Here is a 16,788-nt window from a genome sequence, read left to right as displayed (position 1 = left end):
GGTCTAATGAGACCAGAATTAACTTGAATAGTTCAGATGGTATTAGGTGTCCCAAAGGTACTTCAATTAATGTGATAATAACCCCAAACACATCTCCCAGATGATGCCTTGCTAAAAACAGGCGACAGACTGGTGTCCAGGTCTGAATTTTACGAAACGTCTGTGAGGCATCCAGTGGAGGAGCAAAGGATGAACTGGTGAACTCCATGCCCAAGAGAGTCAATGCTGTGCTGAAAAATAATGATGGCCAGATTTACTTTTAATTTAGACATTAATGGTTGTGTGTTGAATTGTTTTTAGGAGGTAGTAAATTTACACTGATACACAAGCTGAAAGCTGAAAGTGGCATTTCTTCAGTGTTGCCCCATATAAAGATAATTTTAAAAAAGCCTACTAGAACATCAGAACTTTATTTAGGGCTAATCAGAGGCAATGGGGGCAGGTGTGCACTTACGCATTGTACTATTTAAACAAGGTTGAATGTGATTGTTCGTTTCTGATTTGTGTGGACCCAAATTTTCCATCCCTTTGCTGAAAAAAACATATTTGATCATTTTTAGAAATATTATTAAAATAATTTAATCATACTTTATTTTTTTACAAAAAATGCATATTACAAAGTTAATATCTAAGTAATTAGTAAACTGTATAATTCCAGTTTTGCCAAGCAAGGAAAAAAAATTGTACTTTGTTTTGTTTGTATCCTAAAATCTTATCACAAATTGGCTAACACCAAACAAACATGAGAAACTACAACCAAGCTGTAGTGACATCAATTTACCACAAGGTGATAGTAGAGTCCATGCTAATCTATCATCAAGCCAGAGCGACGTCCAGCCTTCCCAGCAAATCCTAATATTCATTATCCATTCATCTCTTCCTTGACCTTTGGCCCTTTCTAAAGTGTAAGCGCTTTCACCAAACGTAAAAATCAGATAAACCACAACATTTCAACATTTTATTCTTTGGTATTAACACTAGTTACATATTGACAGTTTACAAGGAAGCTTTGGCAAATATTTGGCATGTGCATAGGATAACGGCCAGTACAAAGTCCACTTTCCACAAGTCGAAGAAGGCATTTGGTGCGTCAGTATTAGTACGATGGACGTGTTTATGGCCGCTTGTAACGCCGTCACACTTTCAATGAAGCCCACTTTCACATCCAGGCCTGGATACTTGAATAGTTCACTGTTCCTGCAAGCAAATAAATCCAGTTATAAACGTGATTTATTTTGTGTGTCTTAGCGGTTACCCTTGGATTACAATTCAAATTAAAGAGACAGGAGTGACTTTAAGTACCTCCATTAATCACATCTCAAAGTGACGATACATGCTCTCCACATAGCTCAGGACCATTTGCCAGTCAGGACCACCTGCACGCAGCATGTCCTCAATACTCTGTTAAATAGAATTTTAAACAGGTAATTAGTCTCAAAGCAGCTCTGTGTCTACAGAAGTGGAATTGTTTAATTGATCCTATAAAGAAAACAGGATTAGCCTATTTTGGTTCAGTGTCTCACCAAAGATTGGACAATCCCAACAGTCTCTCCTGTTTTGAATGCGAGACTGAGATTCTCCCTCTGCAAAGAAATGATATGAGAATCTATGAACCATTAGGGTGTAAAATAAATTAATTCCATCTATTTAACATTTAGGACTGGTTAGGGGTTGGGTGTAGATTGATTGATTCACTGGTTCATTTAGTTTCGCGGATTAATGAGCTGATTCAACCAAAATGTATAATTTCCTCGAGTTTACCATCTAAAAAAAAAGATGAATCTTGTAATCGAAAACTAGGCACAAACTAGGAACAAAGTGTGAGTTATTCAAGTTGTATGCGAAGTAGCTAAATTATGAATAACAAGACCATCAATAATATCCATCAGGACCAAGCTTACCTTGTTGTCTGGACTGAGGCTGCTATAAGGAATATGTGAGGGGAGGTAGCTGTGGTACACGGCACAAAATGCGAGGCCATCCACCCAGCTGCTACTAAAATTGGTAATGTCAATATTCTACAGAAAAGAGAATAAAAATAATTAGAACCCAATTGGCATACAACAACATATGGTAGCAAGGAGGAAAAAAAAACATCATGACCCTGAAATGTAAGACCTAGCATTAAATATATTTATGAACTTCATGTCTGCATGGTTTTTTTTAATCAGTCATAAAAACGAAGGTTAACCTGTGAGGCAGGAGGCCTATATGCCCAACACATGAGCACGTTTTAGCCAATCAGAAGTCTGAAAAGAGTGAGCTCTGAAAAAGGCATAAATGCTCAATTTAGAAAAAAAAAATATGTTCATTTCATATAGTGAATATGAAAATATGTCATGTACTAAAAAGAAATTAGCAACAATGTTAGTTCAGCCCATGAATTTAACAAAATAAAATATCAACTAACCCTCCATCGACTAATATTCTAAGACAAGAATCAAGGTTTACTTTGTAGCCTTGGGTTTGGCCCTGACACCAACGTAACAGTGAATTCCTTTTTGAGCCTCCATGGCGACGCAGCAGCAGGTTGAAGCCATCCTGGGACCTGAACACGATAAGAGTTTTAGACCTTCTCGTTACATCTTTTTACATCACTTCATGTAAAAAAAAAAGGCGAGTGTTGCTTGTGTAGTCCATTCACCTGGTTGGCGGCAGCTCGGAGAGAGTTGAATTGTACTTGTTTAGAGTTTCTTCACGTTTTCCTGCAATGAAAAAGTACTCATGTGAAATACACACAGAAACACACACACGCATACATCTACTTCTGAATATATGTATATCGACAAAATAACCATACACAAACCTGTATCAGTGTTTGACTTGCTCTCTTGTTGGTCCAGACTTCTTCCTCTAAATTGGACTAAATTCTGTTAAAAAAATATAAATGACACATTATTTATAAAAGAAAAAAAATTGCTATATATACATATGATATGAAATGGTCTCACTTTATTTGTTGATTCAGGTGTTGTGGAAACAGTTGACTGGGATGTTCCATTCTGTATTGTAGGGGAGTCAGAGTGTGCTGGTAATCTCGACAAGCTCCTGCAGTATTATGACACATTAGAAGAAATGTCTGATCAGATGAACCCTATTTTAGCAGTGAATAATAATAATAAATAATGATAATTTTATTTTTTGGGGGGCTTTTTAGCTCACCGTGGGATTTTATACCCGCTTCAGAATTACATTCCCATCCACACGTTTGTTTTTTTAGCACCAGTCGCTCGGCCTAAAGATAAATCTTGTTTGGCTCACAATAAGGTCTGGATATGGGAATTAGTGGGGAGTCTGGATGCAGTGACCTAACTTTCCTCAGAATTATTTAAATAAAATAAAATAAAATAAATAAATAATCGTACAAAAATAACCACACTAGCCATACTTTTTGTACACTTCATCATACGTGATCCAGGAAGTAAGGTGTAAATGTGTTTACTTGACTATAAATTGTTCGTCTCACCTTGACCTCTCAGTGGTTGGTGTTCTTCGCAGTTCACCAGATCGCATCTCCTCCCTCCTCCTTTCCTCATTGGTTACATTTCTCAGGTATCGTTTAGTAACAGCTACACAGTCCTCTCTGACAGCACTTTTCACGGTGTCATTCAGACACCCCGCCAGCCGGTACACCCCCCTCTCCTTCCCCCTCTGCCCCCCCTCACTGCTGTCAGAGTTCTTCAGAGGTTGGATCTTCTCTTCTTCTTGGGTATTAGTTTTGTCTGGAGTCTGACTCAGTGTCTCTAGCCTCTGCCTGCTCTCCTCCAGCTCCCTTCTCAAAGTGACAAGCTGCATGTCAGCCTCCTTCTGTCTCTGCAGGGCTGCAGCCAGTTCCCTCTCCACATCTTTATGAGCCGTCCGGAGTGCACTCAGGTCCTCTTCGGCCTCGGCTCTCAGACGGTCAGCCACTGACACCGCCACCTGAAGGTCAGCTTGAAATTGCAGCCATTCTGTCCGCTCAGTCTAAAAGAACAAACAGGTGCTTTTAGATGGCAGGTGTCAAACTCAAGGTCCGGGGGCCAGATACGGCCCGCCACATCATTTTACGTGGCCCGCGAAGACAAATTGTGCATCAAATTCATGTGTTTGAATTGCAAATCGTCTTCACTTTTAATAATATCTTTTTTTTTTTATATTTGACCAGTTTTTACTCGTCTGATTTGAAAACGAGTTATTTGTCAGTTTGTTTTGTAACTTTCACTGTATATAATATGAGATGCTCATACATTTATTTGGGTTGACAGTCATAATGGCCCTCCGAAAGAATCTATGACTACAATGCGGCCTGCAAAAAAAATGAGTTTGACACCCCTGTTTTAAATGAACTGCCATTAATCAGGACAAGTCACTTTCACAAATGTCTTCGCTGAGCCAATAGGAACATGACGATAAAATGATTTGAATAATTTCTGTATCAGTGCTGTCATGTACAAGAACAAAGAGAGAGGAATTTACCAATAATTGGGATTATTGTTTGGCTTAATAGTTGGGTGCAATTATTAAAGATCATTGTGAATTCAGTGCAGCAAGCCTTGACTAGCAAAAAGGGGAGGTGTATCTTTCTGACATACGAAACCAACTATGAAAAAAATATGTCTGTCAAACCACATAATAAAAAAGATTTAACACACAATTGCGACAAAGGGTAATGTTACGGGACGTGTCATGAATACTTTTAGTCTACTCTCATCTGAATAGGGGTTTTCCTCTTTGAGGTGTTCCCATTGGTTTTGATAACAATCATGCCAAAATAGTTTCCGTGTGATTATAAACGTGCTATCCCCTCAGGCACTCATAGACGGAAAAAAAAAATAAAAAATATCATGGGGACAAAAAAAAAAAAGTCACCAATATAAAATCAGAGCTGAAATGATAAATACAAAAAGAGAAGGTACATATTTAATGGAGACAGCAGAAGGACTGGGAAGCAATATCAGCTGGATGGTTCTGAAGTTAGGTGAAGGAGCAAAGGTTGGAAAGGTGAGTAATTAGATGAAGAGCCGGAGATGTGGAGGAGGAAGTAATAACGGAGCCAAGTCGACGCTCCCGAGTCTGACCAGTGACTCAGGACCACAGCTGGACCCCATTATACTGTACGCACTCATCTCATATTTCTTTTCTCTCCCCCCACACACATTCCTTATTCGTCTGCCTCACCACCAGCTTATCTGACTTTTCAGTTTTGTAGAATTTGGCCCACCATCCAGGAAACATGTCAAACAGCCTGATTAAGACTCAGTCTATATTAAGTATTACAATAACAACTAAAAAAGGCACACTGGGGGTTGAAGGATCTTGCCTTCATGTCGATTTGGTTATCTAAGCACTCCAAGTCTGTTTGAGGAAACAGGAAGGGGTGCTCCTCAGTTCACACTGAGATAAGGGCGTGGGTTGTCAGGATGAACACATAGACACAAACAGTCCCGGAAGAGCTGACCCGTGCTCCACAGCAAGACCAGATGTGATGCACATTCACACAAACCTGCACCTAGAATTTCTGGTGATTCCCAAAAAGAGTTATTTCCATCTGTCTCGAGTTGTCTTCACCACCCAGCCACTCTCTTTTTTGACACATACTTGGAGAAACATCTAAACTGCTTCTCGCTCCATGCTTTCATGTCTGTAATATGCACCGCCAAATGATGGAATACCATCTGAGCTAACCATATTCTTTGCACCCAAAAAGAACCCAGGAGGGGAAATAAGCTACACTGAGTGCACATGAACATCAAAGTGTTCAACATCACTGCTGCCTCCTCACAGTCTAGACAAACTAAATATTTTTTCATTCCACACAACCTTTGTAACCTCAACATAAACTTCAGTTTAGGGAAAAGAGGACAAAGGGGGAATTGCTGGGAATGTCTAACAGCGGTCACCTGGAACTGATTCCAAAGCTGTGTTTTGAAAAATATCCAGAAGGGAAACAAATATGAGTGCGCAAGCATAAATGGAGAATTTTCTTTTTTTGTTGGTTAGGACAATTGAAAAGTGATGGTGCGGATAAGCACAGACAGATGGTGCATCAGATGAGATCCTTCAGGGATGGGTAGATGGCCATATTTTTTCAAATACATGCTCTTAATAGAATATGTTTCTTTTTTGATCATACATTTTGAATGTGTGTATGAAAGATCCATTATGCTAACTCAACAACAAAGGGTTTGAAGCAAACAACAAAATAACTGCTTGCTCGAATTTCTTCCAGTGCTCAGTAGATCAGGATCAGGAAAATATTATTTTTCAACATGTGGAATATCACAGCAGTAAAAATACAGAAAGGGAGTTTGTTTATACTTGCATGATATGGAGAAAAAATATTGAGAAACATACCCATTACAAGAAGTGCAAAAAAAAAAAAAAGGGAAATTGGGGCCTTTTCTTCTCAGCTATAACAACCTTCACTTTCGAAAGATTTTGAAGAGTGGGGATGTTTGTCCATTGATCCAGAAAAAATGTGAGGCCAGTTGTGACCAGTGTTGCAGAGTGTGCTTTGCAATCACAGCTGTAGTTCATCCCAAAAGTGTTTGATGGGATTCTCCCACGCAAGCTCATCCAACCTAAGACAAAGCTTTGAAAACATCCAAGTGTTCCCATAAAGACCTGTGACTCAATTGCAAAATCTATTAAATAACAAACTTGTTTCGCAATCTTGAGAGTCAATTGTTATAAATGCGGAACTCTTCCTGAGAACAAATGTGTTGAACAACTGCTGCCCGAGATCAGATTGTGTGGTCCCATACTGGGCGCCGTGACGATTGCTTGACCCTGTGTGTGACCCCTTCATGTCGACACCACTCCCACATCTGCAGCTCTGCTTACCCTGCGTCTTGGACAAAGCGGTTGCTTCAATTTTTTATTTTTTAAATAATGTGCACAAGAAAAAGCAGAATTGTAGAATTGAAAAAAAATGAGGCACAATAAGGGGAGAAGTCAGTTCACAAAGTAGAAATCATTCGGTGCATTTCCGTGTCTGTAATTGTGCTTCTGCTCTGTCTCACGTGTGCAATAGACATAAAAAACAAATGGCCAGTGTGATCAAGCGCATCAACCCTCACCCCCTCCTCTTCCTCACCCCAGTGAACAAAACAAAACAAGTTTTGTCTCCTGAAAAGCCGATTGTGAACCCCCACCTCCGCATTGCTACCCCTACCCCCTCCTCCTTCCACCGCCTCCTCCCGAAAAGGCTCCCAGGACAGCAGAGCAGACTGAGCGGGTTCATAAAGTCAGGCTTTGCAACTTCTACTGGCCAAGCAAGAGCCCATGTAAACACACTGTTGGATTGCCTCAATTTCTAATACACGGCTACCTCTCCATGTCTGTGCTGGCCCATGCGGGGATTACATTTGCAAGCCTCTTCGGGGGGGTGGGAAAGTGGAAAAGAGAAAAAGATAAATAATAAAGGGGAGATTTCCAAGAGAGCGAATAAGCAAGTGGAGTGGGATTTTAAAGCACTGAATGGGTCAATGTGCATCACATATATGCTATTCAATCTTTTCCAAGATGCAAGATGACCTCTGAATTTATTTAATTTTAATTCATTGGGTCAAAAAAAGCAGCAAACGCACACGTGTCACAATTATCAAAGGATACTCCACATAGGAGTAGATACTGTTTCTATTTGGGTTTTATTCTAAACATGTGAGGTACAATTTTAAATGTATGACTTTTGATATTATATAAAAGATAGCAAATGCAAATGAAAAAGCAAAGAAGGGAGAGGGGCACTTTGTGTCATCTGTAACCTGAAGGAAGCTGTGAGCCTCAAGCTGCTATCCTAAGGGAGTGGTCAGAATTGGAAACAGGAAATCACTGCAGATTACATCATCTTCAGAGGAGCCGGCGGGAAACATCGAAGTAAACTGAGGAATCTTTGTGGAAATGCCTTATTTGTTGTCATTGTCAATGTACGAACTATGTAATTTTGGTAATTCTTCATAGGATATTTTTGTTCTCTTTGCTTTGACTTTGATTGCGTTCGCTGTTTGTTTGTTAATGCTTTTTAGATGTTGTGAAAAGTGTGAAGCACAGTGAGTTTTCCTTGTATATGAAATGTGCCAGATAAAAAAAAAAATTGCCTTGAGATGTTCATCTTTTCCCTTCGTGGACGGAAAGCAGAGCCAATTGCACAGCCTGTTTTGATAGCGTAACAGGGTGTGTTTTGGTGTCATTTCCAAGATGAGCAAACACTGACTGACCAAACTGTCACGGGAAATTGAAAGCTGTGTCGTTTTGGCTACTTGCTTTAAATGCAAAGTAGATCAGAAAAGGGTTTGGAAATGTTTATCATTCCAGTCCAACCATCACGATGGATAGGCTACAAAAAAACCTGATGAAAAAGTAGTTTTGAAATCAGAGACTAGTAAAAACTCTTCAGATTTCTTAAAACAACGAATGGTAATAAAAATTGCAAGCAATATCCCTTTTTTTTTTTAAGTGAATACAATTTGTAATTTTAGTAATGACACAAAGTCCATGCAAAATTTGTCTTTGCGGGCCACAAAAAATGATATGGCGGGCCGTATCAGGCCCCCAGGCCTTAAGTTTGACACTTTTATTTTAAACTAAGGCTCGATACATTTGCTATAGAAAATATCGTAATGATATTAATATTCTACAGGAATAATATATAATAATATCATCTCACCTGCATTGCAGTCTTCAAATTCTTCACTTCTGTCTGGAGACGTTTCAGCATTTCTGATGGAGGAGAAATGTCGGATAATGTCACATGAATACAAAACTAAATAAAAAGGTCAAAGAAAACTTTTGCCCTTCCCATTACAAGAAAATAATGAGCCTATGATCGAACAAAACGTTGTAATAGCCACACAAATGCTTTGCGAGTCTTACCTATGGCATTTGTGGGCCCATCTTGACTATCAGAGGTCCCTAATGTTGTCCGACACTCGTCCAATAGACTTTCTAATTCTTTGGACTGGACGTCTTTGACCTCTGGACTTGGCAACAAAGTTTGACTCACACTGCTGTCCCTTTCTTTCCATTTTGGTCCAGAAGAGTTGGACACAGGCAGTGAGGAACTACACGTCGAGGTTGGGATCGTTGCAGGGCTGACGGGCATGCACTTGCCCTGTGCAACCACAATCCGGACCGTAGAAGGAGTTCCATTTCTGCCTGTAACATTTCCTTTCACTGCTAATGTACTTTCAGGCTTGGTTGACACTGGACTGACTGCTGAAACATTTGCAGAGCTGTTTGAGTTGAGCCGTGGCGGAGGAGGTCTCCACTCAGGTGGTGGAACGGCAGAACTTGGCTGTGATCGCTTAACGCTGGAGGATGTGAGCACCGAGGCGGGAGGTGAAGATGAAACTGCGCTGGGAGATTTTGGTGATATGGGGTGGGGGATTCGGGGGGCATCAGGTTCAAATCCAGGTTTGTCACTTTGTGGGGAAGCAGGAGGTGTGTGGAAACTATCCAGTTGATTTCCTGGAGGAAACATTCACAAATTTAGCAATTTGTCTTAAAACATGTACCGTATTTTCCGCACCGTAAGGCGCACCGGATTATAAGGCCCACCTTCAATGAATGGCCCATTTTAAAACTTTGTCCATATATAAGGCGGACCGGATTATAAGGCGCACCTTCAATGAATGGCCCATTTTAAAACTTTGTCCATATATAAGATATATACATTTGGCCCGCGGGCCGGACTTTGGATACGCCTGCTGTAGTGGCTCAATATTGGTCCATATATAAGGCGCATCTGATTATAACGACTCGACTTTTGAGAAAATTTGAGGGTTTTAGGTGCGCCTTATAGTGCGGAAAATACGGTACTATAATTGTTGCAGAGAAGCAGGATTTCTTAATTTCGATTTTGGGGGAGGAAGATGTATTTTATTATTCGAGCCATTTTTCAAGTTGTTTCCAGTGAAAATTCAAAAGAAACTTCTTTTAAAATATAGTCACCAGGGTAGTCTGAAAGTTCCAAAATCTAGCACAAGTGTCAAATTTGTTATCAAAGACCAGTTAATGGAAAATGTTCTGTCACTTAGTTAAACTGTTAGTCCAAACAAAGCTTCAAAGCATCAGAATAAATTACTGCGATGTTATCTCGACACCACTCAGCGCTCTAATGGCAACATCACAAGGGCAGGGCAGCGACTGGTAACCAAAACATGATGTGGTGGATAATCCAACATCGGAGTCCTCAATCAATTACTTCATTTGACTTGGCGAGCCATTGGAAATTTCTTTTGCCTCCACACTAATCCCGTGCTCTCACAAAACACATCCTGATGAAACATATATACTTTTAAGTGAGGGAGTGTGAAAAGAATTTGAGTGGAATTCAACAAACAAAATTAGATGACAAAGGCCGAGTGAGCGTCTGCATCATCGGATAATGATGTCATGGAGGAATGATGGGACAAAAACTCTACAGTGGTCACGCCTATGGCATGTTGTCACTGAAAACACCATTCAATGAGCTGTCCATGCCAGTGGGAATTCTTGAACAGAGATTGCACGTCGACATTGTTGCAACATTAACTCACCACATCATTTTGGGACAGACACACCGACGACAGGAGCGAGAATTTTAAAACTTAACAATAAAGACTGTATGGAGCCTGTAGATTCACTGAAAAATTCTCACAACATGCTCCAAATCAAAAAGATATCTCGATAAGCACCGAGCATAACATCTTCATTTCCTTTCATTCGTTTGACAAAAAGGCTTATTACAAAAGAAAAAAAGATTTCTTCTCTAATGATGTGAAAGCAGCAACTATGCACCAAGTCATTGGGAAAGAATGGGAGGATTGTTTAATAACTTCCTCAAGTGTCCCTTCCCTTTTTATTTCTTCATTCCAGACCTTACTGTGCTCGTCCACCCATGCACATGGGTGGCAGATTGACTGAATGAATGTGTGTATGTGTATTGAGGTTTGTGTGTGAGTGAGCGTGGATGTCAGATAGCATTTAAGCCTCTATGATTAATCCGCTGCCCTTGTGCTGAGCCGGGGAATTCTGCCGATTCATCACAGCTGGGCCTGAATGGATCACATGGTGACGCCAGGGGAATGACCACTCGCTGAGCAACGCACAGGAAGGCTGCCAAGATTCCTGCCTCCGCATGCACTTCCTTTTTTTTAAACAGCCTCTCTTCCTGATTGGCTCTCATGTATCCTTCTCTCGAACTTTTGCACAAGTTTAAAACATGGCAGTGACTTACCTGTGTGTCCGTGGCTCTCCTTGCTGGAAAAGCTACCCATCTTGCCGTCAGTCTGGTCTGCTCTTCTGCCCAGCACAGATCAAAGTGGCACTTGGGGGCACATCCGGGCCAGATGATGGATGAGGTCCTACCTCTTTGGTGCGGTATGCAAACTGAAAAATAAAGCGGTGACTGCAAATTTCTTTAAAATATTTCTAAACTGGGTACTTTCCCACCACTAGAGTGACAGTCCGATATGACTCGTGCTTCTCATTGCATCGCATTATCACATCATCTAGGATGAGATCAGAGCAACTGTTGAATGTTTAGGGCAGCGATGTCCAAACATTTTCCAGAGGGCATGGAAAAAAAAAAAGGAAGACAGGGGTCGCTTTAATATGCTATTAACAGTAAAGCATATTTAAAGAGGGGGAATACTGTCTAAATCTCATCTTATTGCTATTGTTGAGTGACCAACCAAAAAGTTACTAGTATGTTAAAGTTATTAGTTTTAGCGTGACTACATTGTAATTAAAAAAAAGTTTTATCTCTAGGCAATTTAAAATGAAACTAATTTTGACTAACTGTCAATTTCAATATCTTAATGTGATATTTTTCTTTTAAGTTTGACGACAAAAAAACGTCAACTTTATTATTCTAAGGTTGGAAAGGGGGGGAAACAGGTCACAAATGTACCCCTAGTCGGACTTTGAACAATCAATGTGCCAAAACTAGAACATGCGTGGACACCCATAAAGCGCACTAGTTTATTTACGCATTATATCAATTAACAAGACTTCTGTCTGGGAAAAAAGTGTTGAAAAGTAACACTTAAACATTTTACTTGAGAAAAAATAGCATGCAACAAGAGATAATAAATGAATACAAACCCTTGAACGCGGACAAACTAATCCGTTCTGCTGGTACCTTCCTCACTTTGCTTTCTTAAAACCGTCTCGACCAGGCGCACTGGCTCGCAGAGTCTTCTTAAAGTTACCGCATCGGATCCAAACACATTTAATTCCTCTTACGTTTTTAGAAATAATCCTAACATGCGGGTTAGACCTCCTAGAGCGAGTCAACGAGCTAGAACGACGGCAAACCCAAGAATGCCTAGGAGGATTTCCGCTGGATGTGTCCACCAGAGAGCGGAGTTGAGTTGCCACTGTTAAAAAACAAAAAAACAACGTGTTGCTTTGAGTCATCTTCTAATTCGCTGGCTGACGCCTCCGCAATGAACTTTTACAAGACCACACCAGCCGCCAAAATGAAAAAATGTCACTTTGCATGTTTTAAATGACATATCTCTAATCAAAGTTGACAAAAGTATTGAAAAAAAAAAAAAACTCTAAAGAAGTAACACTAATTTGACAAAAAAAAGGCCACAGAAAATATTGAAAGAATTTTTTTTTTAAAGAAATCTGGTTTGTATTGTTTGAAGGCTAAGTACAGACTTTCACAAACACGCAGATACTATAAATTAAAAGAAAGAAAATTAATGCGACCTAAAAGCAACATAACATGGATTTTGCCAAATTATCCTTTATTTTACTTGAGTTGTTTTTATTACATTTCACTTGTACCACTAACAAAGCAGAACTGTCATCTAAAGGGAACACAGGTCATCCCTGTTGTACAGACATTAAATCCGGTTAATTTAACAGACATGAGTGGATGCAGAAATTGCCAATAATTTTTATTCCTGCCTTTCAGTGTACATGTCTGGCAGTAATCCGTCCTAAACAGAGGAGTGGCAAGTCAAACAGCGGTTAGTGCATAAAGGTGTCTCCTTATCCGCCTCCCCGCGACTCTAATGATAGATTCTTTTTAATCTCTGCTGACCAAAAAAAAGTGTGAAACACACCCCATATTGATTACCCACCCTAGAGAGAACATGAATGTGACTCTGCATCCAGTTTGACAAGGAGGACAAAATCTACGTGCATGTAGTACAGATTCCCCTCATTAAATTTTTTTCTTTGGAATGTCCTATTAGGATGAATTTCAGGAGGTCAGTGATTGCCTTTCTGAATGAACTCTCAAGCTGTCATAAATAAGTCAAACAGGAAAGACCTGCTCTTCAGCAATTAAATAATGCCCAAAATGAATCATTGTCTAATCATACGCCACTTTCAGTCTATGATCACGCTCATGGGAGAAAGTTTCGAACAATCTCCGAGATCGACCCTGTGCTCTCCTTAAGGCACGGCACACGTTCTCAACCACTCTCAATGCCTCGCCAATTTACATCCATCTCTCTTTTTAACTGCATTTTTTAAGGGCGTGAACAAGGACACCACTGTTACACCCATGCATAGAGAGACTAATGGTGGACATTGCAGGGAGAAAGGTACAGTTTGAGGGCACAGGGACTTTCTATATATGATGGGTAGGAGTAGTAGATGCAAACTAAACACCTCATACATATGAGCTCATTTATAAATCTGCTACCCACCTTGCGTGCCACCATCGCATAATCTCATAGCAACAACAAGGTGCTGCTACTTCATCACCCTGACCAAGCTTTGCTACTCAATTAGTGGCCGATTCTTAGAGGGCTATTAATTGAGTCACAAAGCCAACCTCTGACCTCCACATTGTCTTTAATTGATCGTTTTAGTTTGGGGCTTTGTTCAAGGACAGAACTTGCTCTCCTCACATTTATCATGAGACGGGAAGGTTTTGGATGCTGTCTGTGTATGAAGGACCGCTGCTATACCTCATTTCTTTTTTATATAGGAACAGACACAAGGGGATCTAAATTAAACACTACATTTGATCGTTCTGATATCAGTATACTTAAACTGCTTAGTGCTGACACGGTATTTGACTATTACACTGCTGTTTTGAGATAAAGACGAATTATCGGAACTACAGACTCATGTTATATCTAACGTTCTGCCAACACAGGTTGAATCGTTCCGATAACTCCACTTGCATGTCATCAGAGAGCACATGGGCCTCATTGACACAATGGGCCAGCATAGCTACAATCTTCGACATGCAACAGTGTGATTATCGAAAGACATCCTATGTTGGCCCACCGACCAATATGCTTCTTTTAAACAAACTTTTGACCCACAAAGGAGGGAGGTGGGATCTCCTGGTAGGCTCCAGCCCTGCGAGTAGCATCCATCAAGGGCGCCCTGAAGACCACCGCACCCATCATGCTGGCATCAGTGTGCGAGCCAACGCTCTGAAGCACACGTTTGGAAGGTCGGTGGTAGAGAGCCAACTGCCTGGAGCTGTACCCGCACATTCCGATCCCCACGGCTCCTAGAAGCATAGCCATGCCAGGCATGGTCTTCTCGGGTGGACGTACCACACACACATTGTGGTAGGCCTGGGTCTGACAGAAGAAGACAAATCACTTGGTTGGATTGTGACAGCTTTAATGCGTCATGAAAAATTCAGCATGACATCCTCATCCAGTATCAGTATATTTGCCTTTTTTTTTTCCATTGTATGAGTCTCACCTCAGTCTAGTTCTCCCACAATGCCTGTGAGAATAGGAACCTATATGACTCTCTATTTTGCAACTTCCTGTGCAGACCATTTACAATAATAAAGCAGAGCAAACAATAGAAACCTCATTTTCTAAAACACTTGTGTCACAGGCAGTTAAAAAGCCATTCCTGAAGCTCACTCAACCAATTCTCATTTCCATTTACAACTCAATGGGCTGTCACAGGCTTACATTTCTTCATTATTTGTGTCACCAGGAAGGTAATTATGTGACGTGAGCTAAAACAAAATATGTCCTATAATGACGGAACTGTAGCATCCAATGACTCCATGTGTGCATTTCATTCTATTTGCAGTTGAACCAGTTGAGTCACCAGGCAGATGAACCTGATGGCAGCAGCGTAAAGTTTAGTGAACTAAACTTGATGTATATTCTGTATGTGTCTATAAAATCACTACCTTGAAAGCAGCGATTACATTAGTCTTTTAGAACAACACCGCTGAGGATTATTATAGAGCGAACAAGTATTATGCAACTATGGGATACAGTTTTAATATGTGGGAGGGGATTTTCTCACTTTTGTTAACATGGTTCTAAATCAAAGGGAACGATGAACAACAGCATATTTAAATACATCATATATAGTAGGCGTGATCTTTCATTTTGATCAATTAAATCTTACCTGCAGTAATCTGATGTAGCCCGGAGTCAGTCTTGGGAATCTGAAAAACATTTTTGCCAGAGCTGTTGATGATTGCACAAAAACCTGGGTCTCTGTAGTCCCCCTTCCTGGACTCCCAGGAGGGGAAACCCACTGACAGAGGGTCACGATCAGCCTGTGTTCTGCTATGTGGCTTCAAGCAGATTTGTCTGCTCTGATAATGTCTCCATTTATAACAGGCTTTAACAGTTGGTGTTGCTAATTGGATTACAAGATTTGGTATACGAGGGACATGTAAGTAAACAGAACCAAGATGTTTTCTGCTGCAGGCATACAGCAGGTGCTATCTTTTGAAGTTGGGGATATCTTCTAAATGTTTTACAAAGTTCTGTTGAAATTTGTTTAGCCGAGGCTTGTACTTGACTCAATCTATACGACCTGCCGCAAGACTTCAGACAGGAGTCTACTGTATAAATCATTTTAAAAAATAACCATTTTATTACTATTCTTTTTTTTAAATATTTGAAAAAATTTTACTGGTCTGAATTTAACACAAAATATTCCAGAGTGCCCAAATTAAATCACCCATACTCGTATCAACCAGTCCTAATCCAACATGTGTAATCTACTGATACTCAGATTTATAATTTAATGTATTACATATTTTGACCACAAAACCTATTTATTGGCCTAAAGCTGCTTTAGCTCCAGGGAAGTAAAAATCCTGGAGCCAGTCCTCCTATTTTGGGGGCACTTCAGAATTTCTGTCCATTAGCAGTACCTTACCAAATGACCTCCCAACTTTGAAACCATTAAGAAGTCCCTCCCGTGTACTTACAGGCGGATCCCTTCTGTTTGATGTTTGTTTTATTCATTCCACAGGGCAAGATCTACCATAGCGCTCTAATCAAGACCAATTAGTGACACCACCATTAGTCCGAACCTGTTCACCAAGTCTTTTGTTAATGGTTTTGCAAACCATTCCAGCCTTGGGCAAGTCTACAGTCTTACCAAACATTTTTCACATTGCTTCTGCCGTTCTCATGCATGCTGTTATGGAAATTGATTCCTGAGCACAAGTGATGAGTTAACATCAGAAATATTTGTACGAGGCTGTTTGAGGCCATCTGTGTGCCACATGAGTACCAGTTCATTTGTGAGAGCCAAAATTCTAGTTAAGTGATCAAATTTTATATTAAGAGTTTTAAAAATGTTATTTTGGATTTACTTTGTCTGTTAATTATTAATAGTCAACCATGAAGGTTAATTATTTTGTGAGTAAACCCACAAAATCAATAGGTGATCAAATAATTGCAGTATAGACATGAATAGACATATCGGTGCACTGCAACTCGTTCAATTCCGAAAAAGACAACAACTTTTACTCAACATGACACTTCCCGGGACATGATAATGCTGTCCTTTTCATGAACTCCTCCCCTGGCAACAAGCTTTGGGTAAAGGCACCAAAATAGAAAACAACTA

The 16,788-nt window shown here is 40.2% G+C and overlaps 2 protein-coding genes across 2 annotated transcripts; both read right to left on the bottom strand.

Annotated features, from left to right (window-relative positions):
• Positions 1-944: 944 nt before the first annotated feature.
• Positions 945-12,340, bottom strand: LOC148385490 (uncharacterized). Its single transcript, XM_088400995.1, has 13 exons — positions 12,067-12,340; positions 11,198-11,349; positions 8,854-9,447; positions 8,648-8,700; positions 3,467-3,963; positions 2,952-3,048; positions 2,807-2,870; positions 2,645-2,705; positions 2,452-2,548; positions 1,902-2,018; positions 1,524-1,583; positions 1,303-1,401; positions 945-1,197 (listed from the first exon to the last, which is right to left on the bottom strand). The coding sequence occupies exons 2-12, from the start codon at positions 11,235-11,237 to the stop codon at positions 1,312-1,314; spliced, it is 1,770 nt and encodes a 589-aa protein (XP_088257121.1). The 5' UTR covers positions 11,238-11,349; positions 12,067-12,340; the 3' UTR covers positions 945-1,197; positions 1,303-1,311.
• A 362-nt stretch (positions 12,341-12,702) lies between these two features.
• Positions 12,703-15,520, bottom strand: LOC148385489 (uncharacterized). Its single transcript, XM_088400996.1, has 2 exons — positions 15,325-15,520; positions 12,703-14,525 (listed from the first exon to the last, which is right to left on the bottom strand). The coding sequence occupies exons 1-2, from the start codon at positions 15,373-15,375 to the stop codon at positions 14,238-14,240; spliced, it is 339 nt and encodes a 112-aa protein (XP_088257122.1). The 5' UTR covers positions 15,376-15,520; the 3' UTR covers positions 12,703-14,237.
• Positions 15,521-16,788: the final 1,268 nt, after the last annotated feature.

The sequence above is a fragment of the Syngnathus floridae genome, chromosome 16 (genome assembly GCF_059516105.1).
Source record: "Syngnathus floridae isolate MCC-2025c chromosome 16, RoL_Sflo_1.0, whole genome shotgun sequence".
In the NCBI taxonomy this organism is placed as follows: Eukaryota; Metazoa; Chordata; class Actinopteri; order Syngnathiformes; family Syngnathidae; genus Syngnathus; species Syngnathus floridae.
Note: the sequence above shows the minus strand (reverse complement) of the source record. Positions and strands in the feature narration are given on the sequence as shown.